The sequence below is a fragment of the Camelus ferus genome, chromosome 8 (assembly GCF_009834535.1).
Source record: "Camelus ferus isolate YT-003-E chromosome 8, BCGSAC_Cfer_1.0, whole genome shotgun sequence".
Lineage (NCBI taxonomy): Eukaryota > Metazoa > Chordata > Mammalia > Artiodactyla > Camelidae > Camelus > Camelus ferus.
In genome coordinates, this window is record NC_045703.1 from 37242079 (window position 1) to 37268063 (window position 25985).

The following is a 25985-nucleotide window of genomic DNA, read 5'->3' on the forward strand; positions in this document are numbered from 1 at the left end:
GCAATAATGTATCTTTTACTTAAGGTATATATGTTGTTTTTTTAGACATAATGCTATTGAACATTTAATAGCCTAGAGTATAGTGAAAATACAACTTTTATATGCACAGGAAAACCAAAAAAACTCATGTGACTTGCTTTACAGTATTATTTGCTTTAGTGCAGTGGTCTGAAACTGAACTCACCATACCTCTGAGGTATGCTTGTAGCAGGTACAGACAAAACTTGTGATAGAGAAGAATGAATGAAAATGAATAGATACACTGATGAAACCTCTCCCACCTTTATTGGAAATAAATTAAACCAAGATGGTAAATAAATGAACACACTACTGTGCTCATTAACTGTGGTTAAGCTAATTTTATTGATGATCTAGTTATTACATTAATATTTCATTCTTATTTAATGCAACTGAATATCTTAGCTATTTATATTTATAGCACAAATTGCAATAAAGTCCTTCAAGCAGATACTTGTTCATCACCCAAGAAATGATTCTTTCTACATGACAAGAGTAATGGTTTTTGAGCAAGGATTACAGAACCATTATTACCCTGTTATGGATCCTGAATAAAGTACTATATTATTTTTGTCATAATTCTGACCAACTTTCTACCTCTCAAAATAAACTACAACGAAGTTCCAAGATTTTTAAAACAATGTTTGTGTGGCAATGGGAAAATTTTAAAAACTATAAAGGGGAAAAAACAGCCTTTAGTGGCTCTAAAAATGTTGTGTCAAGCTGATGTGAGAGCTGTGAGAACTGATTAGGAAAAGAGAGTATTATGTATTTTGTGATTTCATCCTCCAATATTTGAAAAAAATTAGTTGGCTGTGCCTATAGAATCCTAAATGCCTAATACATCACCTGCCCAGGTATCATTCACTCCAATGGACTTCTGGCAGCATTAACATATACCACTATGGATTCTCAGAATGATCTCCAGATGAGGCCATAACAGCCAATTGAAAACTCAAAGTATTTTGTTATTAAAACAGCTAAAGAAAACATGCCACTCTGGGATTAAATGATTCTCAAAATGCACCGGAAGCTAAAACTGATGAACTATATCTCCAGTAACCCAACTGTCAAAAACAATACTGTAAGGGATTCTCTCCTTCACAATAACGACCTTTTAAAGTACAACCAGCACAAAGAAACTTTACTATGTAAGACATGACTACTTCTTAAAACCAGAAGTGTAATTGTTCTAGCTTTGCTAAGTTGGAAATATACAATGGATTGAAAATGTTTTTACTATTATGAGAAACAGGAAACACTTCGACTTCATTTGTTCTTAATGGATTTTCCTATCCATGGTCTGCCTAAATACAATATGTTGAAAGCTGTGTGGGTATAGTTCTAGAAACTGGGGAGAAAGTATTTCAGAGGGTATTTTAAAGTTGCCTTTCCTGGTACTTCAAAATCTTAGGGAAGGACTTTAAGATTAGAATAATTAAAATATCTGCCAGGACAGTAATGAAAAATGACATAATGGAAACCACACTGTATAGAGAACTCCTTAAGTTAAAACCTGAAACCTCATAGGATTGAAGAAAAATAAACCTGGAGGAGGCCATCTGGACCATATCCTAGTTTGCTTTTAATATGTGTCATGTGCCTTCAAAGCTGTGAATGTGTGAAATGGCCAATGTCTAACTAAGGTGTTCTGGTTTCTATATGTGAATAGTACAGAGTATTTGCTCTACTTAGTGAAGTTCACTATTTACCTTGGAAGGAACCAATGTAATATTGAATCTGGTCAACCAGAGCAAAGTATGTTGTATTTATATTTAAATAAGTAAGTTGTCCTGTTTCAAAACCACCCAGAACTCTTTCTAGGAACATTAATTTTAGAACAATGGTAACATCATTGAGATTACAGATTTCCATTCTTCCCCCTACAAATTACTACTATTGATTATAAAAATAATTTCTAAGCTGTCAATAAAAAAGTCAATTTTCTGATGATTTAGTAATTACATTATTTAAGATGTCTGATAATGATTAATATTAAAAAACATGAGCTACCATATAAAATACTTATCAATCACAAAGTTACTTGATTCTGCTAAAAGCTTTTGTTCCTAAAAAGTTGGATTTGAGGTTCAAGTATTTTATATAAAATAATTTTCTTTTTAAACTTTATTTTCAAGTTTTATTTTCACTTTTGATTAAGGCTTAAATTTGACTAAGGCTTAGTTTACTCTTACAATGGCCACCTCTTACAGATTTTGTTAAGTAGTTTCTAACTTATCTTATGAAGTTTATGCCAAGAAAGACATTTAAGTGTAGTATGGAAATTCTTATTCACAAATCCACAGTGGTGAGGTAGAAACGGATAGGTGTTAATACAAATCTTAGTTTGAATTTTGGTTCCACACTCAACCTCTCTGAGGTTCAGTTCTCTTATCTGTAAAACTGGGTGAATCATATCTAAACTACTGTAAGTGGCTGGGCCTGATAGGACATCTCCTATATAAGGTCACTTCTCCAAGATCGGGATATGTAAGTTACCTATGTAACACAAGGAGGAAAGGGGAGATAGAAAAAGAGCCAAATGAAGTGGATATAAGCAATCTATCTGATAAAAAGTTCAAGGTAATTATCATAAAGATGCTCACTAACAAGAGAAGAATGAACACACTGAGACTTCAACAAAGAGTTAGAAGATATAAGGAAAAAAAGCCAAAGAATACAATAACTGAAATAAAAAATATACTAGAAGGAATAAAGAGTACATTAGATGATGCAAAGGAAAGAATTAGAGAACTGGAAGACAGAATAGTGGAAATCATCAAAAGTTGAACAGAAAGGAGGAAAAAAAGAATTAAAAAAATTAGGTTAGTCTAAGAGACTTCTGGCAAAATGTCAAGCATACTAACTTTCACATTACAAGGTCCAAGAAGCAAAAGAGAAAGAGGAAGGGGCAGGGAACTTATCTGAAGAAATAATAGCTGAAAACTTACCTAACCTGAGGAAGAAAACAAACATCCAGATCCAGAAAGCAAAGAAAATCCCAAATAAGACAAACACAAATAAGTCCACACTAAGACACATCATAATTAACATGGCAAAAATTAAAGATAAAAAGACAATCTTAAAAGCAGCAAGAGAAAAGCAGCTAGTTATCTACAAGGAAATTTCCATGAGACTATCATCTGATTTTTCAGCAGAAACATTGCAGTTGAGAAGGAAGTGGCACAATATATCTAAAGTGATGAAAGGGAAAATCTTAAAACCAATAATACTCTGCCTAGTAAAGTTATTATTCAGATCTGAAGGGGAGATAAAGAGTTTTACAGACAAGCAAAAGCTAAAAGAGTTAAGCAGCACTAAACTGGCTTTACAAGAAATGTTAAAGGGACTTCTCCAAGCAGGAAAGAAAAGGCCACAACTTGAAATATGAAAATTACGAAAGGAAAAATCTTACTAGTAAAGACAAATATACAGTAAAGGTAGTCTATCAAATACAAAAAGTTAGTAGAAAAATTAAAAGGCAAAAACAGTAAAATCATCTATATCCATAAAAGTAATAGGGATGCACAAAAAAATGTAATATTATGTCAAAAACATTACAGGTGGTGGGGGAATAAAAATGTATAGTGGTTAGAGTTCATTCAAACTTAAGAGATCATCAACCTAAAATAATCATCTGTCTGTCTGTCTATCTATCTATATACCTACCTATATATATATATATGAATGACATTATATATGAACCTCATGGTAACTACAAACCAAAATCCTATAATATATACACACAAAGAAAAGAGAAAAAAATCTAACATAAAACTAAAGATAGTTATTAAATCACAAGGGAAGAGAACAACAGAAGAAGAAAAAACAAAAAGAACTATAAATACAACCAGAAAACAGTTAACAAAGTTAAATACATATCTATAGTACTTACTTTAAGTGTAAATGGACTAAATGCTCTTATCAAAAGACAGAGTGTCTGAATGGGTGAAAAAACAAGACCCATATATATGCTGCCTGCAAGAGACTCATTTCAAATCTAAAGACACAAACAGATTGAACATGAGGGGATGGAAAAAGTTATTCCATGCAAATGGAAACAAAAATAAAGCTGGAAGAAATATCTATAGCAAACAAAACAGACTTTAAACAAAGACTGTAAAAAGAGACAAAGAAGGGCATTACATAATGATCAAGGGACTCAATCCAAGATGAAGATAAAACAATTGTAAATATGTATGTACCCAACATAGGAGCACCTAAATACATAAAGCAAATATTAACAGACATAAAGGAAGAAATTGATAGCAACACAACAATAGTATGGACTTTAACCCCCCATTTACATCAATGGACGGATCATCCAGACAAAAAAATCAATAAAGAAACACTGGCCTTACATGACACATTAGACCAGATAGCCTTAATAGATATATAAAAAACATTCCATCCAAATGCAGAATACACACTATTTTCAAGTGCATATGGAACACTGTCCAGGATAGATAATTTAAGAAAACTGAAATCATATAAGGCATCTTTTCTGACCATAATGGTGTAAGACTAGAAATCAACTATAAGAAAAAAACTGCAAAAAACACAAACATGTGGAGGATAAACAATATGCTACTAAATAACCAATGAATCACTGAAGAAATGAAAGAAAAAATAAAAAAATACCTGGAGACAAGTGAAAATGGAATTACAATGATCTAAAATGTACAGGACACAGCAAAAGCAGTTTTGAGAGGAAAGTTTTTAGCACTACAAGCCAACTATAGGAAATAAGAAAAATAAATAAACAACCTGACCTTACACCTAAAGGAATCAGAAAAAGAAGAAACAAAACCCAGAGTTAGTAAGAGGAAAGAAGTCATAAATATTAGAGCACAAATCAATAAAATACAGACTAAAATAAAAAAAATTGAAAAGATCAATGAAACTAAGATCTGGTTCTTTGAAAAGATAAATAAAATTGATAAACTTGTAGCCAGACTCATCAAGAAGAAAAGGGGGCCCAAATAAATAAATCAGAAACAAAAAAGGAGAAGTTAAAATAACACCATGGAAATGCAAAGGGTCATAAGAGATTACCATGAATAATTATATACCAATAAAATAGACAACTAGAAGAAATGGAAAAATTCCTAGAAACATACAATCTCCCAAGACTGCATTGGGAAGAAATAGAAAATATAAATAGACCAATAACTAGTAATAAAATTGAATCAGTAGTTTAAAAAAGTCCCAACAAACAAAAGTCCAGGACTGGATGCTTCACAGGTAAATTCCATCAAACATTTAGAGAAGAGTTAACACATATCCTTCTCAAACTATTTCAAAAATCGCAGAGGAAGGAATGCTTCTGAACTCATTCTATGAGGCCATTATCACCTTGATTCCAAAACCGGAAGAAAAAAAAGAAAGAAAGAAAATTACAGGTGAATATCAGTGATGAAAATAGATGCTAACATATTTAACAAGATATTAGCAAACCAAATTCAACAATAAATTACATGGATCATACACCATGAGCAAGTGGGATTTATCCCAGTGATGAAAAGGATGGTTCAATATCTGCAAATTAATCAATGTGATATATCATATTAACAAACTGAAGACTAGAAGTCATATGATAATCTCAATAGATGCAGAAAAAGCTTTTGACAAAATTCAACATCTATTTATGATAAAAACTCTCAACAAAGTGGGTCTAGAGGGAATACACCTTCACATAATTAAGCCCATATGTGACAAATCTACAGCTAACATGAATAAAATGCTGAAAGGATGAAAAGCTGAAAGCAACAAGATCAGGAACAAGGCAAAATGACCATTCTCATCACTTTTGTCCAACATAGTTTTGGAAGTCCTAGCCACAGCAATTAGACAATAAAAGGAAATAAAAGGAATCCAAATTGAAAAGGAAAAAGTAGAACTGTCACTTTTTGCAGATGACCTGATACTATATATAGAAAAATCCTAAAGATGCTATCAAAAAACTATTAGAACTAATAAATAAATTCAGTAAAGTCACAGGGTTCAAAATTAATAGTCAGGTATCTGTTGCATTTCTATACATTAATCACAAACTAATAGAAAGAGAAATTAATAAAACAACCCCATTCACATTTGCATCAGTAAGAGTAAAATACCTAGGAATAAATCTAACCAAAGAGGTAAAAGACTTGTACTCTGAAAAGTATAAGACATTGATGAAAGAAATTGAAGACAACACAAACAAATGGGAAGATATACTGTGTTCATGGATTGGAAGAATAAATATTGTTAACATGGCCATACTATCCAAGGCAATTGATAGATTCAATGCAATCCCCATCAAAATATCAAAGGCATTTTTTTTTTAACAGATACAAAACAAATAATTCTAAAATTTGTCTGGACTCACAAAAGACCCCGAATAACCAAAGCAATCTTGAGAAAGAAGAACAAAGCTGGTGATATCACCCTCTCTGATCTCAAACTATACTACTAAGCCACAGTGATAGAAACAGTAAGGTATTGGCACAAAGACAGATACATAGATCAATGGAACAGAATAGAGAGCCTAGTCAGTTTATCTATGATAAAGGAGGCAAGAATACACAATGAGAAATGAGGAAAAGATAGCCTCTTCAATAAATGGTGTTAGGAAAACGGGACAGCTACATGAAAGAGAACCAAACTGGACGACCTTTTCACACCATATGTAAAAATAAACTCAAAATGGATTAAAGATCTAAGTGTAGGAACTGAAACTATAAGACTCCTAGAAGAAAACATTGGCAGTACGTTCTTTGACACTCATGTTAGCAATGCTTTTTTTTTTTTTTGATCTGTTTCCTTAAGGAAGGAAAACAAAAACCAAAATAAACAAATGGGACTATATCAAATTACAATGCTTTTCTGCAGTGAAGAAAACTAACAAAAAAGTGAAAAGGCCACTTACTGAATGGGAAAAGATATTTGCAAATATATCTGATAAGGGATTAATATCTAAAATACACAAAGAACTCAACAAACAACCCCATTAAAAAATGGACAGTGGACCTGAATAGACATTTTCCCAAAGAAGTCAGAGAGATGGCCAACAGACATATGAAAAGACATTCAACATCACTAATCATTAAGGAAATGCACATCAACCACAATGAGATATCACCTCATACCTGTCAGAATGGCTATCATCAAAAGGACAACAAATAACAAGTGAGGGGAGGATATGAAGAAAAAGGAATCCTTGTGCATTATTTTGGGATTGTAAATTGGTACAGCTACTATGGAAAATAGTATGAAGTTTCCTCAAAAAATTAAAAACAGAACTGCTATATGATTCAGCAATTTCACTTCTTGGTATTTATCTGAAGAAAACAGAAACACTAATCCAGAAAGATATATGCACCTGCATGGTCATTGCTGCAGTTTTTCCAAGCCAAGATATGGAATCAACCTCAGTGCTCATTGATAGACAGATGATGTAACACACACACACACACACACACACACACACACACACACACACAGTATTATGCAGCTATAAAAAAGAAATTTTGTCATTTGCAACAACATGGATGGATCTAGGGGGTATTATGCTAAGTGAAGTAAGTTAGAGAAAGTCAAACACCATATGATCTCATTTATATGTGGAATCTAAAAAAGAAAACAAACAAGCAAAACATAAAGCATAATGAAAACAGACTCACAGATACAGAGAATAAATGTGTCATTGCCAGAGGGGAGGTGGATGGGGGAGTGGGGAAATAGGTGAAGGGGATCATTAGGTACAAACTTCTTTATAAAATAAATAAGCCACAGGGATTCAATATACAGTATAAGGTCAATAATATTGTAATATCTTTATACGGGGACAGATAGTTACTAGACTCATCATGGTGTTCATTTTATAACATACAAATGTCAAATCACTATGTAGGACACCTGAAACTAACATAATACTGTACATTAACTATATTTCAATTTAAAAAAAAGACTGTAAAGAAACAGACAAACAGATTATATAAAGTATCTACCTAATACACTACTTAGTACACAGCAGGCAACTCAACAAATATTTGTTCCCTCTCATTCCTCCTCCATCATAAGGACCTTTGGAAACTGTTAATAATCTTAAATACTAGTTTGGTTAGCTCAGATTTATTTGAAAGTGCCATTCATCTATCTCTGGAGATAAGTTTACTTCAAATAGAAGCAGCCGTTAGTATTATCTGGCAATTCTAACTTAGTCAATATTCAGAATATAAATTCAGGATTTTTTCCTCCCCATAATTTTAATTGTGACTCTAACAGGAAACTCATACTCAATGAAGAAAAATATCTCTTTATCAGATACGTAAATCTTAACTGAGGTTTAAACCATGAAAAACACTTTTAACTGCCTTATTAGAACTCAGCATATCAAGTATGATTATTATTACTATAATTATATTAGCACCCATTAACTTCTATCTGACTGGAAATATTTTGTAACCCATTCAGGTAGTATTCCATTTTTTTTCATTAAAGCTTGATTAATATGCAACTTATAAGTTAACTGAGTGGCAAAGATGATTTAAATCTGGGTTTACCTTAACAGCATCGAAATACATCTTCTTAGCTTCTAAATCTGTCTTGTCTGACATTAACCACGACTTTAGCAAATATTCATAAAAGCTGTCTCCAAGTCCTCCAACAGATACATGATCTGCAAAGAGAGGGAAATGAATTTTAGAGTGATTCAGCCTTCAATTCAGATAATGCAGCAAAATCACATTAGTAACTAGGATGCAGAACCCTATGTCAACTGCAAGTCAATGTTACATTTAAATTCCAACAAATCCCTTGTCTTCAGAAAGATATTCTGAAATGAACAGATGTGCTATAAACTAATGTGATGTACTCTGAATAAATACCAATGTAGTTTTGTAAACATTCAGATAAAAAAAAAATCAACCCAATTTCCAAAACTGTTTCTTTAGTAAAAATACCAAATTAAAATATTTCATCATATATATTCAAATGTATTCTTAACTGCTTTGATTCTCAATAACAGAAACTATGTCAAAGCTATGGGTATAATCAAATCTTAAAAAAAAAAAACCCAACTGGATTGCAATATAACAAGAAGGTCCTCAGCTACTTGTAATTATTATTATTTGGTAGGTTTTCTAGTTTTAACAATCTGAAGGGTCAAAATCCTTTTGGGGAGACCAGTAAGAAAGAGGGCAGGGCAGTAGAAGTTTTTCTTCCTAAAACAGTCACCCCTCCATATCTGTGAGGTCCCCATCTGTGAGGTCACCCCTCCATATCTGTGAGGTCCCCATTCAATCAACTGTGGATTGAAAACATGAAAAAAATTCCAAAGTTCCAAAAAGCAAAACTTGAATTTGCTATGTATGGCCAACTACTAACATGGCATTCACATTGTATTTACAACTATTTGCATAGTATTTACATTGTATGAGGTATTACAAGTAATCTAGAAATGATTTAAAGTATCCTGAGGATGTGCATAGGTTATATGCAAATACTATGTATTTTACATGAAGATTTGCGCATCCATGAATTTTGGTATCCATGGGGGTCCTGGAACTAATCCCCTGCAGACACAGAAGGATGCCTGTACTCCATTCTACAATCCCCCTCCACTGCCATGTATTATGCCATCGACTATATATATTACCAACAATCTTGCTACTTGTAGGATAGGTAACCCTCATTAAAAGTGAAAACTGACATTAGAGGGTCTAAACGAGATTATAACATTGGTAGGTGCCAGCTGACTCTTTGGCTCACACAGGATCTTAAATTTGGAATCACTTGCTCTCCAACATGTAACTAAATGTAAATACTCTTTTGCCTACTGCTTGAATTAATACTTTTATTTTTGAAGCATATTTACCCACAGAGACATCTGAAATATCATTCCTAGAACTCATAGTGAATTTGAGCATTAATAAGATGGTCCTATTTGGGAAATCTGTGTTTGAAGTTTTATAACTCAAAACTAATTTCATGTATCTATAAAAAATAAAACCTTTACTTGTTGACTTAGTTACACAAAAGTAAATCAGTTTTTATACACAAGTCTCAAGACAATTTTCTCCTGAGACCCACCCAACAACTCCATTTGGACATGGGGACTTAAACTTGAGCAGGTTAAAACTGAATTCATTACCTTTTCCTCCTCAACCTTATCTTCTGCCTTGGTCCCTTTCTCACTAAGTGGCAGCATCATCCTCCCGACTGCACAAGTCAGACATCAGATAGGCATCTTTACTTCTTTTCTCCCTTACTCCCATATTCAATGAGTTACCGAACTCTACTAATTTTACCCCTAATCTCTCTCTCGAGTCTACACACTCCTCTCTGTCCTCGCTAATATGATTCTGGCCCAGGCTACCACTATGTCCTGCCTGAGTCTGCAATGGTAAATTATCTGGTTTCCTGCACTGTGACAACACTTTGCTATTTAAACTAGTTAAAATACAAAAACAAAACAAAACAAAACAAACCAGTTCCTTTGCCATACTAGAGCTCAATAGCTACGTGTGTCCTTTGGCTACTGCCCTTGAGAGGGGAGACATAAAACACTTCCATCACCACACAAAGTTCCAAGGGCAGTACCATTCCAGTCTATTCCCATACTAATGCCAGAGCAACCTTTTTAATGTGTGGATCGGATCATCCCTTATTTGAAGCCTTCAATGACAACGATGCAAATCCTGGGTCTTCGGAGACCTGGGAGGCCCTGTAATGATGTCAGTCTTCTCTCTGCCATTGGTCCTGCTCCTCTTGCTCTCTGCTCTCTTGCTATCTGGCCCTTCTTCTGGTTTCTCAAAACCATTAGGCTCCTTCCTACCTCAGGGATTCTAAAGGCACTGTTCTCTCTGCCTGCAGTGCACTCCCTGACTCCTTTTCCCCTTTGAATAATTCTTACTCATATTTCATATTTGGGATCAAATATTGTTTCCCCAAAGAGACTTTCCCTGACTGCCCCCTAGGTTTTCTCATTATATGCTTTCTGATAGCGCAGTCTACCATACCTGTACTTTCATAAAATGGTGAAATTTTTTCTGTCTCCTCCATGAAATTATGACCCAGGAAGGCAGGGACCAGGCCTATTATGTTTCCCAGTGCACATCAGCCCCTAAAAAGTATCTTGCCCATAGTAAGTATTCAGCAAATAATTGATGAACAAAGCAAAATCCTTTTAAGTCAATCTTAGTAAGGAACTACACCTATTAAGTTTAGAAGGGATTTATTTTTAAGTAGTTAAATACTTGATTTGCCTTTGCAGGAAGTCCAGAATTATAGTCTTAATTTTAATGTAAAATTGTTATTTTTATAATTGTAAGGGTGACTCTTAAAATAGTAGTTTGAAGTGACCTTTAGAGTTTTCTAAATAAATCAACAAAGAAACCTCTGACATTTACAAACTAAACAGACTAAGCAGTATCTCATCAGTGATAAGCCCTATTGTTGTAAACATGATTGCACGAGACAAGCGCAAGTGATGCGCGCTAAAGCAAATCACTGTCCAGTTACTGTCAAAATAACAGGGACCAAATGAGGTAATAGGAAATGATGGCCATGATCCAGACATGTCCTTTAGAGTTAAAGCAATAAGACTTGAAAAGTAACAGCCAGATGCAGCTTCATTTTCTTCCCCATTGGGTTATGATTCTAGAATGGAGGAAGAAGCAAATTTGGGCATTTGGTGATTTTTAAAAAGGGAAAAGGGTTTATAAACTTGTTTTAATTAATGTTGCAAAGTGCTAGTTAACTTTCTATTTTCTTATTCTTACTTATAAAATTTTCATATTTGGAAAGAATCAAAGTAAAGGAATGTAGAGGAGAAACAAGAGAAAGTTTTATTTTGATAATTTAGCGTATCACTTACTAAGTTTTCCCCATATCTGGATGACTATTTGTGTTGGCAACAAAATCCTATGTAAATATCTTAGGGGATGTAAGAGAGAACACGCCTGGTTTTACCAGCAGGAAAGGACTGCCTACTTCTAGAAAGAACATATATCATGTTCTTATTCCCAAAAGCTCTAAAGGTAATGTGTACCATTGCCACTCAAATAGTATGTTCTTCTATAAAGGGGGTAATTTATTCTTCTATTTTCAATAGGAATAGGTCCCATAAAATGATTCCTAATATTATAAAAATTTTTTAATTAAAACAGTTTATTTAATTTTTTTTAAATTGAAGTGTGTCAATTTCTGGAGTACAACATAATATTCCAGCCATGCATATATACACATATATTTGTTTTCATATTCTTTTTAATTAAAGGTTATTACAAGATATTGAATATAGTTGCCTGTGCTATATAGAAAAAATTCGTTTTTTTAATCTATTTTTATATATAGTGGTTAACATTTGCAAATCGGAAAGTCTCAAATTTATCCCTTCCCACCCCTTTCCCCCACCAGTAACCGTAAGATTGTTTACTATGTCTGCGAGTCTGTTTCTATTTTGTAGATAAGTTCATTAGTGTCCTCTTTTTTTTTTTTTTAAAGATTTCACATATGAGTGATATCATGATATCACTCATATGTGGAACCTAATACTTAAAAAGAGAAAAAATAGTAAAAGAATCAAGACGAAAGTATGAAATACTCAACAGCTTCACTTTTTAATATTTTGTAGAGTTCATCTGAGTCTGAACTTCTCAAAGCAATCCCCCAGTGATGCTAGTAACACCATATATATATTAATGTTGTTACATTAATCAGAGTAGGGTGATCATTGTTCTGTTTATAGACATGGGGCCCCACATCTGGCCTCAACAGTCACAAGATATTATCAGTGACCAGGACCAGATGCTGCCTCTCAGCCACAACTGAGAAGCAGGAGACAAACTGTTCAAAGAGGAAAAACAGAACCATCATTAAAAGCAGAGGCAAAAAGAGTCAGATTGGATAGATGGCATGAGTGCTCACAAAATTCAATTAAGTAAACTCCTTTAGCTGTAAGGTACTATCTGCTGGGGTTAACAAGTATGACTAAGTCACTGTCCCTAGAGGTTGTAGATCCCTAGGAAGATGGGTATGTATATGAATCATCAGGAAAAGGGTTGTGATAGGGAAGTACTCAAAATGTTGGGGCAGGGCAGAAGTAGGGGGTGAGCAGAGGAGGAGTGGTGCTAAGCATTTGTAACCAGGATCTTGCAGAAGGCCGCCCGGAAGAAATGGCGACCAAGCTGCGCGTGGTAGAGTTAGAAGAGCAGTAAAAGGACAAGGGAAACAGCACGAGCCATGACCTGGATATGGCCAAGCAGACTTTGATCAAAAAAAAAAAAAAAAAAAAGTGCTGGAGCACAGGATGGGGGTAGGGGAAGAGAGACCGGGGACTCACGAACCCTATTTGTTTTTCCATCAGGAAACTGGCCCATAAGCAATCCAACTATAAAGGGCCCTTTGTACCAGGAAGCATGGCCTAATACATAGTATACTGGTGACCCAGAAGGTGAAGCCAGGATGTTCCAGAACAACTGACTCCCTTTGTCCCTCTTCATAGTGACCTCTAAATCCTAAATCACAGGAAGAAAACAGTAAATCATAGAAACTTTTCTTCAACTTCTGAAATCTTTCCTAAGGGGAACTCTAAAAACACCTGTAAGGAATCCTCTCTCGTTACCTTGCACTTAGAAAGCTACTCAAGATCTGTTTTATCCCAAATACTCTAGAGGCCCTCACACTTTTCAGCCTCAGAACCCTTTTACACTCTTAAAAATGAATAAGAACCCTAAAGAAATTGTTCATGTAGTATCTATCAATAATTACCATGTTGGAAGTTAAAACAATTTAAAATATTTTGTTAGTTTATTTAAAGTAACAATATACCCATTATGTTAATATAGTTTTTTTCATAAAAGTATATTATATTTTAAAAAACAAAAACAGTGAGAACGACACTGTTTTACATTTTTGAAGATCTCTTTAATGTTCACTGTACTAGAAGACAATTGGATTTTCATACGTGCTCTACATTCAACCTGCTGCTATCTGTTGTTCTGGCTGAAATACAGGAAGAAAATTCAGCCTCACACATTTATACAGTTGGAAAGGGAAGAGTATTTTAAGTTTTTTTCAGATAATTATGGATAATTTTTCTTTGGTATTACAACAAAATTTGACAAGTGGTCAAAGTTTCTTAACAGTTGCAATGTGGAATTAGAAACCATGTCAGTAAATTTTTATACTATTACATTAAAATCCACTGGGCTATCTTGCACTTTGAATGTACTTTTTCTTGCATAATATGATTTTGTCACAGCAGGCATTGGTCATTTGGAAAACACTGAAGGTTCACTGAATTACACAGATCTTCCAGATGATGACACATTTGATTATACAACATCAAAAAAACATATTTGTTAATACCACTATCAATCCCAGAAGAAGAGTCTTTTAGTGTTGGTGAAAGGCATTAAGCTTATGGTGGCAAATGCAAGTTTTTAAAAATTCTAATTCAGAATTTAGAAGCTCAAGTTTTATCTTTGGCATAGATACTGTCAGTTTTCCTTGAAGTGACATGCTCATTTCTGGGACCATGCCTACCAATTATCCAAGTCTGAATAACCAGAATTTGTCTGCAGTATTTCAACTGAAAATGGTGACCCATAAAACAATATGCAGCTAGCTCAGCTTGCAACTCAAACGACCACACAAGTGCTTTTCTATGAGGCAAGTACTATTTTTTATCATGCAGCACAAGTGCTTTAAGCGTACTTTCCATTTAATCACACAGAATAGTACAATGATGTATACTCAACGATTTAGATTCACTGGAATTGATAAGGTTTTTTTTGCTTCATTAAGAACATTCACGAGTGAAACTGGTATCTATTTGTTGTTGTTATCTGTTATCTGTGGTGAAGGATATGACCACAGACAGGCATATCTCGTTTTACTGCCTTCTGCAGATATTACATTTTTTACAAAATTTTACAAATTGAAAGTTTGTGGCAACCCTGCATCGAGGAAGTCTATCAGTGCCATTTTTCTAATAGCATTTGCTTTTCTTCATGTCTCTGTGTCACATGTTGGTAATTTTTGTAACATTGCTAACTTTTTCATTATTATTAGATGTTTTATGGTGATCTGTGATCAGTGATCTCTGATGTTAACCATGATTTGCTGAAGGCTCAGAAGATGTTTAGCACTTTTCAGCAATAGAGTATTTTTAAATTAAGGTATGTGCGTACATTTTTTTTAGACATAATGCTACACACTTTATAGATTATAGTATAGTGTAAACATAACTTTTATATGCACTGGGAAATCAAAAAACTTGTGAGACTTGCTTTGTTTCGATACTTGATTCATTGCAGCAGTCTGGAACTGAAACGGCAATGTCTCTGAGGCATGTCTGGTGTTACCACCCTTTGGTCTCTGCCAAAGCTCTTACTGTGGATTCATCAGTTTTACCACCATTGCTTTTGCAACAGAACTGCAAATGTCAACACAGGGAAGAAGACAGAAAGTCTTATTGCTATTATAAAAATATAGCTTTGATATTGTAGATCTCCTGAGAGGTCTCAAGGACATCCAGGGATCTGCAGACGACACATAGGTTAAGTGACAACCTCGATTATGGTCTTACAGTCTCAACGCTAGGCCTTCCATGGACATCACCAACATGTAAACATAGATGGCAGTGCAATTTTTTTTCTACCAAATTATTCTTTAAGAAAAGTATTTTTAAAGTAACAGTGAGGCATAATCATCTAAGAATACCTTACTTAAATATGAAGAAAAACTCACGTTAGAGTAAAATTTTGAGGCATCGCTAACACCCTTGGCACAGCTGAACATCTCACTCAGTGTTCTTCATTTGCTCTCAGTTGCTGCTTAATCTACCACTGTTCTTCCAAGTCAGCTCAACAGCATGGCTTTCAGCTACTCGGAGTCTTTGTATCTCTGGTCAAAGTCCCTAAGGACGTGAAGTGAGGGTTTCGAGCACAATACTTCCTCCTGTGGTGAAGGTAGCTCTCCTGGCAAGAAGCCTTTATCTGCTGGCTTAAAATTAACTAAAGAAAGTACCCTGTTGCTCTTCCAATTTCCCAACCCTTAACGATTCAGGCTCCTCTCTTATCTTGTAGCCAAGCAGAAAGAGAAAACGTTACGAAGCAGAATGATCCAGCTACTCTGCGCAAGCCCTGCTAGTCATCAGCACAAAGGGACAATCTCCCCATCCATCTACATGACCAGTTTGTTACAGTAGCGTCCGCACACTATCCTGACCAGAACAGCTTCAAATGTGTACAGGCCATCATACTCACAGTTATACATGAAAAATAAATGATCTAGTTCCCCCGGTAACATTTACAGTCTGCCCTAAGACAGAAGCCTACTTATTAAAGGAACCATGTTCCCTTTCCCCTATTCCTAAAGATTCTCCAACAAGATTTATCGCTTTTTTTGGATGTTCTTTCTGTTACTAAAACAGTGCTGGGTGCCAAAAAGAAAGAGCTAAAACAATGCTGAACTTGTGACTTACATTGAGCCCACTGTCCACTACTGGGATTCAGATAGTTGGGATAAAGACCTTGTGGTTTTTCCAGGTTATTCAGTACTCTTCGGATATTCATCACCTACAATAGAAAATCAAAAGTTACTACAAAAATCTAAGAAAACAATTTTGGTGCTATTCATATTCTCTCTTTCTTGATTACATTTTTCCACGTTAGAAAAAAAAAAGAGCTGATATAAATGATGTAGAATTAGAACAAAGACAGCCGCCAGCAGCTTAACAAAAACAGTAACAGTAAGTGAAAATAGTCACACTGATCTACCATAAGTCAGTTACCATATAAGGAACTAGGGTTATGTCGATGGGAAAACGAAGTTATTGCCCCCTTGGAATTGCATCTAGTGGGATGAGACAGCTAAGAAACAAGCAAGTATGTCCAATGGCAAAAAGCTGTGAGGAAAGTACAAAAGGGTAACGGGACAGAGAGGGATGAGAGGTGGTGAGGCTGTGCTATGCTAGTCGGGGTGGTCTGGGGGGTGTGGTATTCGGAGAGTGAGCAGAAATTTAACGGAATGAAGGAGCAAGTCATGCAGAGCAATGGAGGCAGAGCACCTGGGCAGGAGGAGGATCAAGTACAAAAAAAGCCCCGAGAAGAGAGTGGGTTTGGCAAGACCACGGAGGCTGGAGGCGAGGAAGCAAAGGAGCGAATGTCAGAGAGCACCGAGGTAGCCAGGACCCATGTCTTGCAGGCCTCACAGACCAAAATGTGGGCTATGTTATTCTGAGCATGATGCAAAGCCATTGAAAGCTTGTATTTTTACAGGATGGCTGTGACTGAGGAGGTAAGAGAGGAAGCAGGAGTCAGATGGCTACTGCACTGTCCAGGTGAGAGATGATGGATCCCTGGGCCAGGGGAGCAGCACAGGTAACAGGATACAAAGCATTTCTTGGTGGACTGGACCTGAGGTTTACCAAAAAGAGAGGAACCAGGATGATCTCCAGATTTTTGGTTTGAGCCACTGGGGTGTCATTTCCCCAGACAGTGAAGACTAGAGTAGAAGCAGGTCTGGGGATGGAGTCCGAGGCATTTTAAGTGGGAGCTGTCTGACAGACTGCTCAGGGGAAACGCTGAACAGGTACTTGGAGACACAGTCTGGAGTTCAGGGGACAGGTTGGGACTGGAATTACAAATTAGGAGTCAGCAGTGTATAGATGTTGTGTAAAGCCATGAGACTGGATGAAATACTGTGGAGAGTAAATGTAAAAAGAAAAGGCCCAGGTCTGAGTCCTAGGGCTTTCCAATGTCTAGAGGTTGGGGTGATGAGGAGGACCCAAAGGAGGAGACGGAGAAGGAGCACCTGGGGAGGAAGGAAGCGACCAGGCGGGTACTGTGTGTCCCCAGCCAAGTGCAGAGAATGCATCATGAAAAAGGAAGTGATCAGTGTGTCAAATGCTGAGAGGATGAAGAAGATGGAGAGGTGAGAATGATCACTGGATCTGCCAGCATGGTGCTCAATGGGGTGGCTGGGAGAAAAGCCCGGCTGGGAAGCGCTCAAGGGAGTGAGAGGCAAGAAGACAAGATAAACACAGACAACTCTTCCAAGGAATTCTGCTGTGAAGCGATGCTGAGAAGTGGGGGTGAAAGCTAGGGGCAGAGCAGCAGGGTGAATATGAACTTATTCGAATATCTATGGGATTATTTCCTAAAAATTAGAAATCGATTCAGTTGCTACTTCACATTCGTAAAACACTTTGATTTAAAAAAATCTTTCACATATATGGCTCATATAGTCCACACAAATGATATGTTTTTAGATAAGGGAAACATTCAGAGAGGTAAAGTTACCTGCTTGAGGTGTAGAGAGTCAGACAGGTAAGCCAGGCCCTCCAGCACCGAGTTAGAATGGGTGCCATGAAAAGAGGGGTTTACAGTTGGGTGAAACGAAATGCTGCCAGCAACAAACTTCATAAAGGGCTGCATTAAACGCAGCGGTTCTTTTCCACATCCCATATTACTAAATCTCCCCAGGGAGGGTATCGTTTCTCACAAGTACTTTTTTTTGTAATGCAAAGTATATTGGAGAATCTCACCTTTTCAGCAAAGATGGGGTTTCCTGACAAGTAGCTCAAGTGTATAAACTCCAAATGCAGAGTTCCAAATTCTGCCAAAATGCTGCTGCCTCCCGAGGCCCAGGGCCAGTTCCTTCCAATCCCACTGAGGAAGGGAAGAGAGTGAAGGGTTACGGGTCAGACTGATTCCATTTTTTGGAGCTCTAAACAGTACAAGTCAAAGAGACAGCTTTTGAATAATGGCAACTAGCTTATCGCACACTCCATATATTTTAAAATATCCAGTGCTGTTTTCCTTGGCTACTGGTTTCAGGCTTTGACTCCTGCACCAAATTGAAAATGACTTTTGACTTAAGTCAGAAAGAAGTTGTTATGTGCTTGTCGTTGATGAACAGATATTAGAAGGTACAGGTGCCACATAGACATGTACAACCATTCCAAGTAGAATATAAAACAAAATCAGAGCCCAACACTCCCACCATGCTCCAAATCCCACATAAAGCCTTTCAACATTTTAATTAATTTCAGCTCAAGAGGTTATGGACTTTTATAGATACTCTGATTATATACAACATTTTTCTTGGCTATATTTCAAAGATTCACTAGTTACATACTCACTCCACTCTGCTTCAAACCTTCCCCGCATTTACTAGACTTCCTTTCTTATGTTTCCCTTCACACAATTTTACTTGTTTTCTAAGGCACTCATGTACCCTGTGACCTACTTAATCTATGCTCAAGGATTTCAAAAAATTATGTAATTCAAATCTCAAAGAGACATAAGCTTAAAAAATTACTGCCTTGTGGCCCATCCCAGTGAAATGCTTTTAAAAAAGAGTTAGTCCTAAACACACTCAGGCACAAAGACACAGAAAGTGGCTTTGGAGACATGGTCATACCCTTGAGTACAGTTTATTGTGGAGAGCTACTTAAAATGTCAAACATAGGTGATAATTCAAATACAGAATAAAGTCAATGATACTCCTGGTCAATAAATTCCCTTCAAGAAAGCTGAAAACCCACATCTTGGTTTTCATTCAGACTCACATTTATTGTATGCCTACTATTTGCCAGGGACTTATGTAGGGCAGTGGATTACAAGGATGCTTATAATGAATAAATCGCTCTTTACTTAAAAGACCTTCTGGCATAATGGGAGAGAAAGACCTAAGCATAAATAATTCCAATCACATATAGCAAGTGCCAAGTTAAATGTGTTAAGTGTTCTCTGAGCACCTAGAGCCAGGACATGCAAGCCAACATGGTAGGGATCACAGAAGGCTTCTTCAAGGAGAGTCCTGAGTTGATTCTTGCAGGGTAAGTAAGAAGTAGTGGAGGAAGAATGGAGAGAGGGAGAATCTGGACACGGGGAGACACACAGCAGAAGGGCTAGCCAGGAGCTGGAGGTAACTCCTGATACTGGTGAGTGGAGGGAAGGAGAAGGTAGCAGGAGAGAAGGCTGCAGGTTAAGCTGAAGCCAAACTCAGAGGCTTGTGAATTTCTCACTTTTTTCTTTCTAAGTCGGTCCTACTGACATACTGCTATTGGTGTTCCCTGTCCCCCAGGTTTTCTACCCCCTTTGTCTTTGCCTTATGTCATTCACAACTCCAGGTAAAAGCTTCTAGTTCTGTCACTGCTTCTGCTGCAGGGCTGCTGAGGACGCTGATGAAAAAGAGAACACTGATGACAACTGGTATCTGACAGTCCAGACTGCCTTCCTCTCAGTCCCTGATTCTTTTTAGAGCAGAATCTAAATTTTATTCCCAAACATAGATTTATAGTAAACCTAATCAAAAGTAAACAGGAATAAAAGACAGAGATCTGAAAACCACATATGCATTTATTTTAGAAACTGTCTTACATTTATTAACTTCTGGGAATGAGAGTCAGTTTTTATTTTCACGGTTGGCTTAGATAAAAGGACTAGCCAATCATCCAAACAGGATGAACAGCTACTTTCAAATTGTATTAACATACGGCAAACGCACATAGTAATTGGTCATTAATTTGCTGTCATGACATATTAATTTTTTTATTCCAACCATTCCATCACTGACCAAAGTCAATAAACCTATTAAGCAAAACTACAGATTCCCATGTTCTAGAGAAACTATAAAAAACAAAGCCACAATATCAGGGCAAGAGGGATGATGACTTCATCTTGGAGAAGGGAGAGGACAGCATGCCAAGGAATACAGCCCAGTTTCCAGATCTTCAGAGGCTGTTTTTTTTTTTTTTTTTTTTTCAGTTCAGGATATTAGAGGGTGTGGTGGCACGCTTAGATGCGAAACTTATGCAGTAGATGTACTAAATAAAATACAAATTACTTTTGTATCCAGGCATCTGTTCTCTGCTATTAATGTGGTCAGTCAGGAAAAAAAACAAACAAACTAGAGATATACAGAAAACTTTTCAATATGTTAAAAATGAAGATTTAAAAAGGATTTTACATATATATATATGTATACATATATTCATTCTCTTTTTCTTGTCTTTGCACAAATTCCTATGAGAAGAAAAACAGCACTCTATCACTATACAGGGAGCAAAACACTAAAGGCACTAGCAAAGGATATGTCATGTGAACAAAAAAGAAGCTGGGTTTAGAACACATGTATGTTTCTATGAAACGATGGCTTTGGTTACCATTCTTTGAGCCAACAGAATTAATGTATTCTGGTAAAATTATAAGATCAACAGTTCTGCTGGCTCTTAAATGTAAGTCAGGCAAGGGTTTCAGGAAATCAGGTAGGGCATCATTTTATCTAGATATTAAAGAAGGTCACCTGCCTCTTCTTAGGCAAAGCTTCAAAGACATGGAGATTGGCCTGGAGAGCACGGGGCACATGCCATGGCCATCACAGCTAAAGTACGTGTGTGTCGGGGAAAGGGCTGTCTCCTTGCACAGCAAATGTGCACTGAGTCAGAACCAAGTTTTGCTCACTTACAGGATGCTTTCTAAGACCTTTTTTTTTGTTTCTAAATTCTATGAGTCTACTGAGAAATATACATATTTATATGGTTCTAATTTTTAAAATAATATATAAGGACAGTGGGCATTTGACACCAAAATGGTGGATTTGTGATATAAGGAACTGAGTCCAGAAAGATTCTGCTCCCTTGGTCTGGGAGTCAGACCAAGGCATCCTGGGCATCCATCCCATGATACCAAAGGCTAAGCTTTCTAGACCTCTGGCTCAAAACAAATTTCACCTGAGAGAGCAGAGAATTTAAAATGTCTTTAACTTTAGTTCTGTTATTACAGCATTTAAAGGCAATCATGATGTTCTTTATCTGTTTTAAAATATCATTATTTTATAAGCACTAATAATATTTTAGAGAAATATTTTAAAGATAAGATAACAGTTTGTGTTCAGAAACTATAAGTTCCATAAGGCAGGCATGAAAGGGGAGAATATTTAAATACTGCCAATCTTGTTGTTATGACTACATTTTAAGCCAAAATGATGACTCAGCATATGGAAATGTATACACAAAAAGGCAATGAACATGATTTGGGGAGCTGCCAAGTGTTTGGTTCAAAGAATCCTGGAATAGAGCTTCAAACTTTGGTATCATTCTGATTTCATTTATTTCTGTTTCCTTTAATCTCCAGTTCTTCCATTTTAAACTGGAGTATTGTTTAATATATAAGCCTCAACTTTAAATTTAATGTAAAACTTCAGTATTCTAGAAAGGCAATAATTCTTTGAACATAAAACATCACATTAGAAAATAAATGATTATGGCAACTGCAATTAGAAACATGTCTTTTAGAAAATTGAGTTGCTATGATTCTTTTGAAAACGTGGAATACTATTTTGTTGCTTTCGCGAATGTAATTTGAATGTGGTTTATTAGCACTGGGAATATACTTCCTCATTCTACTGCACTCAAAAGCAACAAGGTCTAATTATTTACTGAACTCATAACTCTGATAAGCAATGGACGTTACAGGTTTTCCTTCTCTCTCCTGGGAATGGTTAATAGCGCCAGAGAAGGAAAGTACAGTGCCAATGACGCTATTCTACCCACGTCTGAATCCCATGGGAGAGCTGCTTACTCTTTTGCTAGAGCTTATAATGAATCACGTAGCTGGAGGGCTGTTCTGGACTGATGGTATATCCCCTCAAAATAATCTGAAATCTAGGTACCTAAAGTTATATGTCATAGTTACTTCCCAGATACAATTTGGAACATTAACAAATAAAGAATTTATAGAACAACTGAAACAACTCTAAAAAATTGCCAGGTGAATATATAAACAAAACATTAAATAGTTCTAAAGTCTTGATAAGCTGTAGACTTTCAATTTACTCTTTCTTGCTGCTTGTTCTTCCATGCAAAATGGGAAATGGGCCAATAAAGAAATTTCTTGAGGATTCTTGCCTGAGTAATTTCTGATTAGCTGATCAGTAAACAAACTCCCTTCAAGTTCAAAGTCCAGAATACAGGTTATTCCTTAGGGCTATGGAGTTAACAAATTTTGGAAGAAAAAAATTCCTCACATTCCATACATCATGGTAAAGCTCTACTTATAGTCACAAATGAAGGGGCACACAGGGATACTTAATTCAAAAGAGCAGATAATCCAAAAAGAATTCTTTTTGGATTTTAGCACAAATTAGGAAAAACATAATTGGAAAGTTCACGATGATTGCTTCCTTTAACTGTACTCCAAAGCTAGTTGATTTTGAGGTTAAACAATTTCAGCTTCACTTATTTCAAATGCTTCCTTCCTGAAGAGGTTTGCACAGTGCTGATCTTTCATGTTTGTAATCTAAGACCTCATTAAGACTTGGACTAACAATTCCAAGGACTGGCATTCTATGACTGATCAAGATTCTACAGGGAGGTCATGCACTGAAATTTAGACTGGGGAGAACTACTCCCCTGAGAGCTATCTCACTGGGTAAAGCTGGCTAATAAAGGGCATTTGACTGAATTAATTCGTAATCCAATAGTTACTGCTTCTGAACAGCAATATGTGGATTATATCTCCAAAGAATTTTCACATTTAAATTTTTTAACCAAGGGCCCAAATATTGTTTCAAAATTATCCATATCTTGCTTCATTTTGTGGGTATTTACACAGAATTGAAATTGAATATTTATTATTTTAGTTTATTCTCATATTCATTACTGCTGTCCTTGTATTTGGCTTTCTTGAATTGGGGGAGAGGCTGGGGGGGATGCTACAAAGACTGAGGTGATGAGAAATACTCTTTAATTCCATAACTAACTTGCTCCTGGAGTCCAAAGATGCTAAAATTCTGTTTTACAGCTACCCTTTGAGTATGAGTAGCTCCTTGCTAACCACTTTCAACAGACTGAGAATAAGCTGAATGTAGTTTTCTGCCTAGTAACTGGGCAAACTGGGATATCATATCATTAGGTTGGGGAACACCACCAGAAGGCAGTACTAATGAGAAAGTATTTCAGTGCATTCAGGACGTGTGGGCATGCATACACATTTACTTTATCATACTTAAAAAATTATATTCTACCTGTTGTTTTAAATATACATTTCTTACTGACATTTCCCATGCAAATCATGTTTGTCATCATTGTTGTTGAGTGTTGAGTGCATAGTATTTGACTGAATGTATATATTCTAATTTATTTAAACATACTCCTATTGATGGACACCAAAGCTAATTTATTTTCCATTTTTAATTTTTTACCATTAAAATAATTTAGTGGTATGTCTACTAAATCATAGCTAACTTATTTTTACATAAAAATGTCTACATCATTTCAGGTTGGAAGATGTTAGTTGAATTGTCTAAACTGATAATGAGGATGGATTTGGGAATGTGTATTGAAGTTATAAATGTCCAGAAAGAGAAATGAGTTATTTCTCTTTACAAAGTAGGCCTATTATATCCCAGCACATTTGGTAGCCTCTAGAACTCTTGGGATCTCTCAAGTTCATTTGCTGTAAATCATCACATTAAGTCCTTTAAAATTGGAAAGGGGGAAGTTACAGCAAGGATTTATATCCAGACACTTTTAATAAACTTCAGGATGAAACAGAATAGTATATTCCGTATCTTCAGAAATGGTAATTCACTAATACTGGTTTGCCAGACATTCCCTTCCTTTGATTTTAGATACAACTGCTCCACTACTGTAAGAGTTTAACACACAGCATTATTTCAAGACATTACTAAGATCCAAGACTACAGTCAAATTTGGCTGTTTATTCATCTCTTTGCCTTTCATTCTATGGATCTATGGATTGATCACCTATGGGTCAAGCTAACGATCACCTATGGATCAAGCTAACTGAAATCAGTACAGACCCCAGGCTTTTAATTCTCCAAATGCTATACTCTAGTTTATTTTCATAACCAGCATGGCCAGGATTGTTCCCTTCTACTAGATTCTAAGATCCCCAGGGACATAGATTCTGCTTTATGCACCTGTGTAATCCCAAAGTCTAGGGCACCGCCAAGAAAGAAAAGTGCTCAACACATGCTTCCTTAAATACAATTAAAAAAAAAAAAAAAAAAAAGGAAAGGGTTGTGTTATTGGTGCCTACCCCTAACTTATATCTAAATAATATAATCCTACATTAGTGTCACCACATGCACACCCTCAAAGTCAATTTGAGAAAAACATTCTCACTGGGCTGATCACATAGTTTACTATCACAAACTTAAAGTGGTCTGAGGTTGTGATTTCTAAGAGTTGAGACGTGGTGAAATGAGGAAAATAAGGACAGGATGGTAAATTTTTATGAAGGCTAAAATGTACTCTATTTAAATGATTGCCTTTATCCTGAATTTACACCTTCCCTATTTTTTGTGATGTTAAGCTTATCTTTTTAAATGAAATAGTGACAGTAGGTAGTTTTTGTTTTGAGGGTTTTTAGGAGGAGGGGTATCCTTTTTTGATCAAATAGAAACACTGGCAACCTAGGGACAGTGTTTCACTAACTGGGGAAATTTTACTCTGTCCATGAATGCGAAAAGTCTGGCACCAGTGACCTTAAGATACAGTTGAAGCTATGGAGAATCACTATTGGAAAGAACAGGTCACTATCAATTATGCCAAAACTAATGTTAGTTTTTGGCAGAAATTCTGAGGTATAAAAGGATAATATTAAATGATTTTGTTCAACAGTTTAAAAAAATAAGCACTTTGGGGGAACATCTTGCCAAACTCAGCAAGTAAGACTGAGCCAATCAGTCAACCATAATTTACTGAGTGCTTCCTAAGCGCCAGGCGCTGTGCAAAGCAAACATCAAACGCTATAAAATGCATGCTGAGGTTTTTAATGGTCAAGATGGCCTGCTCTGAAATGTGGAGATTTGGGGTATCAGTTGCAACTCAACACAATTTTTGTGCAGTCACTTGAGTATAGGTAAAACAATTCTTAGAGAACCATTTCTGTTCTTCCTAGGGCCATTCCTCTGAGGTCTTTAGTGAAAAACTCAAGTGAGTC

The 25985-nt window shown here is 36.0% G+C and overlaps 1 protein-coding gene across 2 annotated transcripts in view; it reads right to left on the bottom strand.

Moving 5' to 3' along the window:
- The window catches only part of MAN1A1 (mannosidase alpha class 1A member 1), a 151469-nt gene that overhangs the window by 10111 nt on the left and 115373 nt on the right, over positions 1–25985 (bottom strand). For both annotated transcript variants that reach the window (XM_032484791.1, XM_032484788.1), the window contains exons 7-9: positions 18557–18680; positions 16493–16586; positions 8565–8680 (exon numbers count right to left, since the gene is read on the bottom strand). In XM_032484791.1, coding sequence (XP_032340682.1) covers positions 8565–8680; positions 16493–16586; positions 18557–18680 — 334 coding nt within the window. The remainder of the gene's footprint in view (positions 1–8564; positions 8681–16492; positions 16587–18556; positions 18681–25985) is intronic.